Source organism: Propithecus coquereli, unplaced genomic scaffold (genome assembly GCF_000956105.1).
Source record: "Propithecus coquereli isolate 6110/MARCELLA unplaced genomic scaffold, Pcoq_1.0 Scaffold53, whole genome shotgun sequence".
Classification (NCBI taxonomy): Eukaryota; Metazoa; Chordata; class Mammalia; order Primates; family Indriidae; genus Propithecus; species Propithecus coquereli.
This window is the reverse complement of record NW_012151174.1, coordinates 1,849,736-1,855,735: the sequence shown is the minus strand read 5'-3', so window position 1 is coordinate 1,855,735 and position 6,000 is coordinate 1,849,736. Positions and strand designations below refer to the sequence as shown.

Here is a 6,000-nt window from a genome sequence, read left to right as displayed (position 1 = left end):
TGTGTGTGTGTGTGTGCAGCGAAGGTTGCTGTGGTGTCAAATGGCCCTGTCACTGAGAAGGTGACATTGAGTAAAGACCTGCAGGAGGCGAAGGAAGGAGCCAGGAGTTCCAAATGTCAGGGAACGGCCGTGCAAAGGCCCTGCGGAAGGAATGCACCCGCCTTGTCGTGGCTGGAACAGAACCGGGGTACAGGGAGTGGGAGGGGAGCCAAGGTCAGGGAGGGAGATTGTGAGGGGTCATGGGCCACAGGGAGGGCTTTGGCTTTTCCCCTGAGTGACACGGAGCCACAGGAGGGCTCTGAGCAGAATGGTCCTTCACTCTCTTCCTCCCAGGGTTAATCATTTTCATCCTTTTGCCTGTCCCCTAAACAACTGAGCAATGCTGTTTGACAAACATGAAAAATCATTCCTGTGTTTGGCCACATCCTGACTCTCGGAGGTTTCACTGCAGGGGTGCGGGGGGGAGGTGGCTCACAATAGATCTATTCGAGTTAAGTGTGGTAAGGCAGGCCTTTCTGTGTGGCCATGGCCAGATCACTTCGGCTTCTGAGCCTGGGGTCTCTTCTCTATAGAATGCTGGCAAAACCCTCCCGAAAGCCGACCAGGCTGCAAGGATTCAAGGAGCCCCAGAAGCACTTGGAGTGGCGCCTGGCATGCAGGGGCACGTTTCAGCCGAGGCCAGACCTGCCTGGATCGCTGGCGTCTGCTGGCTTCTGCACCGTGTCTGAGAGGCCCGTGTGACACAGGAGCTACGCCTACTCCCACAGCAAGGCCAGCTGGGCTTCTTGCGACACCTCCTCTCACCGGTCTTTCTGGTTTCCCCACCCTACCCAGACCTGCAGACGCTGGCAATGCCTCGAAATAAAGGGCCCTGGACCATGGAACAAGGTGTCCCCCTCGAAAGTAAGAACTAAAGGCCGTGCAGTGGCTCACGCCTGTAATCCCAGCATTCTGGGAGGCCGAGGCGGGAGGATCGCTCAAAGTCAGGAGCTCGAGACCAGCCTGAGCAAGAGCGAGACCCCGTCTCTACTAAAAATAGAAAAATCAGCCGGTGTGGTGGCACGTGCCTATAGTCCCAGCTACTCGGGAGGCTGAGGCAGGAGGACTACTTGAGCCCAGGAGTTTGTGGTTGCTGTAAGCTACGATGACGCCACGGCACTCCACCTAGGGTGACAGAGTGAGACTCTGTCTCAAACAAACAAAAAAGAAACCAAGAACTAATCATTGCAGAGAAGCTCCTCATCTTGTCCCCCACAAACCTCTAAATGTTCTAATTATTCATAATCATAAATAACAGCTGCATCCATAAATATATTACACATATGAACTCCTTCAATCCTCACAGCGACCTGATGAGGCAGCTGCTAACAGTGGCTTTTTCTTCAGAGGGGGCGTCGGTGGCACTGAGAGGTTAAAGGTGCAGCAGAGGTGGCAGGCGGCGCCTGCCTGAGGCTGGGGCCCTTGCCCTTAAGCAGCACGGCAGCTACTCGGGTGACAGTCCCTTAGCAGCTAAGAGCAAGGACTCTGTAGCCAGAGTTCAAAAGTCCCAGCTCTGCCACTTACCCAGTGTGAGTGAGAACTACGTCCTCACCTTTAAAATGCGGACTGGTTATACCCGTCTTGTAGGGTTGTGGTTAAAATGCATGACTGTGTTTGAAGTGCTTAGGATAGGGCCTGACACGCATGAGACCAATTCTTTTTTTCTAATTAGTAGCTCTACTCCCTCACTGGGTCACGGTGTGACCCTGCATTTCTTCTTTCTGGCCTGCAGGATCTTGCTGCCGAAACTAGGATGAGAAGGCCTCAGCCAGCTGGGAGCCCAGGCCCGGCCCGGCCTGGCCACAGGTGAACTGTCACTGCTCTCTGCTCAGACATGGCCTCCAGGAGCGCGAGGGGTCAGGCACAGCGACTGCCTCCCCTGTTTCCACGTCCCCAGCACCCAGGAGGGGCTCTGGCGCCGGACTGGCCTCACCTCGCTCAATGTCTGTTGAATGAATGAACGAACAAATAAAAAGAGAATCCGAGACGGGTGTAGAAAGAAAACAAGGGACAGACATGCAAAAATGTTAACAAATGGAAGTAGCACATTGACGGCCACACTGGGAAAAACAATTACTTCCTTGGGGCCAGGGTGTTTTATTACAAAAACAGAATAAAAACTTCAAAAACAAAACGTTCCTTTCTAATTTAATGACAAATTTGGTTTTCTTGTTGTTTTCTGTGAGTGAGTTACATGCAATTTGAAAAACAGTTCTCGCAGCTCCCAAGGTGAAGAGACGTGAGTTATGTATGCTTCATGAGGCCCTGGGCTCAAAAGTATGGTGAGTTAAATACAACTCACGGGGCAGTGAATGCGATGGATTGTTAGGGAAGTGAGACTCAGTGGAAAGCACAGGGGTGGGGGAGGAGGTGAGGGGAATAAGCCAACCTAATGGGTACCACGAACACTATATGGGTGACAGGTACACCTATAGCCAGGACTTGAGCATTACAAAAATCATCCATGTAACCTAAAACATTTGTATCCTCTTAATATTTAAAATATATAGGCCGGGCGTGGTGGCTCACGCCTGTAACCCTAGCACTCTGGGAGGCCGAGGCGGGCGGATTGTTTGAGCTCAGGAGTTCGAAACCAGCCAGAGCAAGAGCGAGACCCCGTCTCTACTAAAAATAGAAAGAAATTAATCAGACAACTAAAAATATATACCGAAAAAATTAGCCGGGCATGGTGGCGCATGCCTGTAGTCCCAGCTACTCGGGAGGCTGAGGCAGGAGGATCGCTTGAGCCCAGGAGTTTGAGGTTGCTGTGAGCTAGGATGACGCCACGGCACTCTAGCCTGGGCAAAAGAGTGAGACTCTGTCTCAAAAATAAAAAAAAGAAAAAAAAATATATATATATATTTACATATAAGGCTTATGTATAAAAGACTTAGCCTAATGGCTGGACACGTTCAACTTTCAAACAAACAAAAAAAGAAATAGATTGTTGACTGTCTGTCTTCTCCACTGAGTTGGGCGCTCCATGAGGGCAGGACCTTGGGTTGTCTCTGTCACCACTGGGTCCCCAGCACTGGGCTGGGCCCTGTGCAGAAATCAGCGTCTGTGGTCTATGGCCACACCACTCTGAACACACCCCATCTCGTCTGATCCCAGAAGCTAAGCAGGGTTGGGCCTGGTTAGTACTTGGATGGGAGACATCAGTGTATATGACATTTAGCTTCTCATATGGTCCTAAGGGGCTGACCCTCCCACCGATGACAGCTACATGCTCTGGCTGGACAAGACCCAACAACTACCTGACGGCAGCAGGCAGAGATGCTAGTGGGCAGCAGAGCCTGGCACAAAGTGAGCTACTTGTTTTTAAAGCTGTCAGGCTGAGGGTAGACTCAAGTCGTGCTTGAAGAACCACAGGACAGAGTCCAGGGTGACCGTATCCGCCAGACAGTGTGGGGAGAAATTCCAGAAAGAGGGGAGCCCCACGCTCCGTTTAAACTCTGTCCCAATCCCTTGCTGACTCGTGAATCATACATGAAGCCCAGTACAAGATTCAAAAACTAATTCCAACCGAGCTGCTAAAACAGGAAATTCAACACTTTGGAGTTACATAATAGAATCTAGGGTTTCCATAATATCTTATTCCTATATCCCAATATCCAGGATACAATCCAAACTTCCTCAAAACACACAGAAACAGGAAAGTGAGAGCCACTTTCGAGAGAAAAGATAATAAACAGAGACTCACCTCAGGATGACCCAGATGTTGGAATTGGGAGACCAACGATTTTAAAGCAGCCATTATAACTATGCTCAATGATGTAAAGAAAAATATGCTTGTGACATATAAAAAGAGATAAAATTTCAGCAGAGAAATATAAAAATATAAAAAGAGAACCAAATGGAATTTGCGAACTGAAAACTACAATATCTGAAATTCAAAACACCGGATGGGCTTAACAGCAGAACAGAGGCGACAGATGAGACCGTCACTCTGATCAATGGAAATGATCCAACCTGAAGAACACGTGGGACAATCAAAAGATGTAGCAGGCCTGGCATGGTGGCTCACAAGTGTAATCCTAGCACCCTGGGAGGCTTGAGTTCGGGAGTTTGAGACCAGCCTGAGCAAGAGTGACACCCTGTCTCTATTGAAAACAGAAAAAGTAGCTCCGTAGTCTCAGCTACTTGGGAGGCTGTGGCAGGAGGATCACTCGAGCCCAGGAGTTTGAGGTTGCTGTGAGCTAGGCTGATGCCATTGCTCTTTAGCCCGGGAGACAGAGTAAGACCCTGTCCCAAACACAAAAAAAGATCTAGCAGACATGTCACTGGAAATCAATTAATGTGTGTTGAATGACTGCATGAAATCACCTTATTATAATACACTTTGCTTACACAGCAATAGACTCTGAGAGGTTAAGTGCCTTGGCCACAGATCGAGACGGAAATCCAGACTTCAGAGCCTACGATCCTGTTCTGTTCTTTTGGACTAATTTCTATATTTGAATGTTTTAAATCAGACTTTTAAAAAAAATGATAAAAGTATAAGTTAGAAGCTGCTTAAAACCCTAACTAAGAAGCAGTGCTCTGTTTCCAGGAGCAGGGAAGACTGGGGTAAGGGCTGGGGATGGGGCTGAGGAACACCTGGTACCTGACGTGAACATTCTTCCTGCGCCAGAGATCACCACAGCCCGACAGTCGGTGTCCTTCGCTATCTTGTGGAAACACTCCACCATCTCACTGCGGAGAAGCAAAGAGTGAAGGGCTTCACTGGGGTGGGAATCCCCTGCCCTTGTGTCCATCTCTGCCCCATGTTTCACCCTTGCCCAGTCCCTCAGCCCCTGCCTCCTCCTGCAGGCAGGCCTCCAGGATCTGCAGGTCAGACCTCCAGAAGATCTTGTTCATGGCATTCCTCTTGTCGGGCCGGTTGAGCTGCACATGTAGAATGTGTTTCTGGACAGGTGTCACTCGAAGGGCCTCATAGCTGTGGCCGGGGGCTTCACCGAGGGCTGCTCTGCAGGCCTCATCTTGTGCTGAGGAGCCAATGGGGCGAAAGCTAAGATTGAGGCCCTGGAGCATGGGGGCTGTCAGTCCTAGGGAGAAAGGAAGAGCCTTTGATGACCACAAATTGGGGACACAGCACCTTCAAGTGCAGAGAACACACCTCAGTGACACTAGCTTGAGGAACACAGGCCCCTTGGGGACCTGGGTTTAGGAGGATACAGGATTTAAGATCGTGGTGCACTTGGTGGCTTCAGTCTGAGAACGCCACTTCAAACTCTCGATTCTGAGACTGCGGACAGTGAGCCGTCAGGGACTCCAGAAAGTAAGACAGAGGCCTATAGAATTAGAGAACCCTTCAGATGGGAGTACACCGACCCCTGTATTTAGGGGGTTCAGGCCCTCGTGACCCTAGATAGGCCTCTCGGTCCCACAGCTACTATGACAGCACGACAGGGCGACGGACCCTCACAGGTCAAGAGGTGACTCACGCCAGGTCAGAAGGTCGCGGAGTCCGCGAGAAGCCGCTGTCACCGCCGCCATCGTGACTAGGTCGAGCGAATAACCCGAAAAGGAGGAAGCGTAGGGGGCGGGCACAAAAGGCCGCCATGTTGGGCGAGGGCATCGAAGCCACAGCCTGACCGGTAATGACGCCCTTCTCGCCATCTTTACTAAGGGCAACCGGAAATAGCGTCCTCGGTTCGCTTGCGTAGTTACAGCCAGTTTTGGAAATAGACCCTTTGCCCTAGTGGGAACCCGGCCTGAGAAAATAATTCATGCTGAAGTTCATCACAGAGCTATTTCATAACGGTGGAAAAACTGAAGACAGCTGAAATGTCCGAGGATATGATGGCAGCGTAACTTGTAATCATGCACATATACATCATGTTAACTAACATCTGTTGCAGCGCTGAGTTTACCCACTTAAGGGTTGACTCTATGCTTGAATTCCCATACCACCACGAGGTCGCAGTATTCCCCTTTTACACTGAGGGAACAGGTCCA

At 50.3% G+C, this 6,000-nt stretch overlaps 1 protein-coding gene across 1 annotated transcript in view; it reads right to left on the bottom strand.

Moving 5' to 3' along the window:
• The window catches only part of ECH1 (enoyl CoA hydratase 1, peroxisomal), a 9,179-nt gene extending 3,641 nt beyond the window's left edge, over positions 1–5,538 (bottom strand). Inside the window, exons 1-3 of the mRNA XM_012657101.1 lie at positions 5,487–5,538; positions 4,880–5,087; positions 4,646–4,734 (exon numbers count right to left, since the gene is read on the bottom strand). Of these exons, the coding sequence (XP_012512555.1) occupies positions 4,646–4,734; positions 4,880–5,087; positions 5,487–5,538 (349 nt within the window). The remainder of the gene's footprint in view (positions 1–4,645; positions 4,735–4,879; positions 5,088–5,486) is intronic.
• Positions 5,539–6,000: the final 462 nt, after the last annotated feature.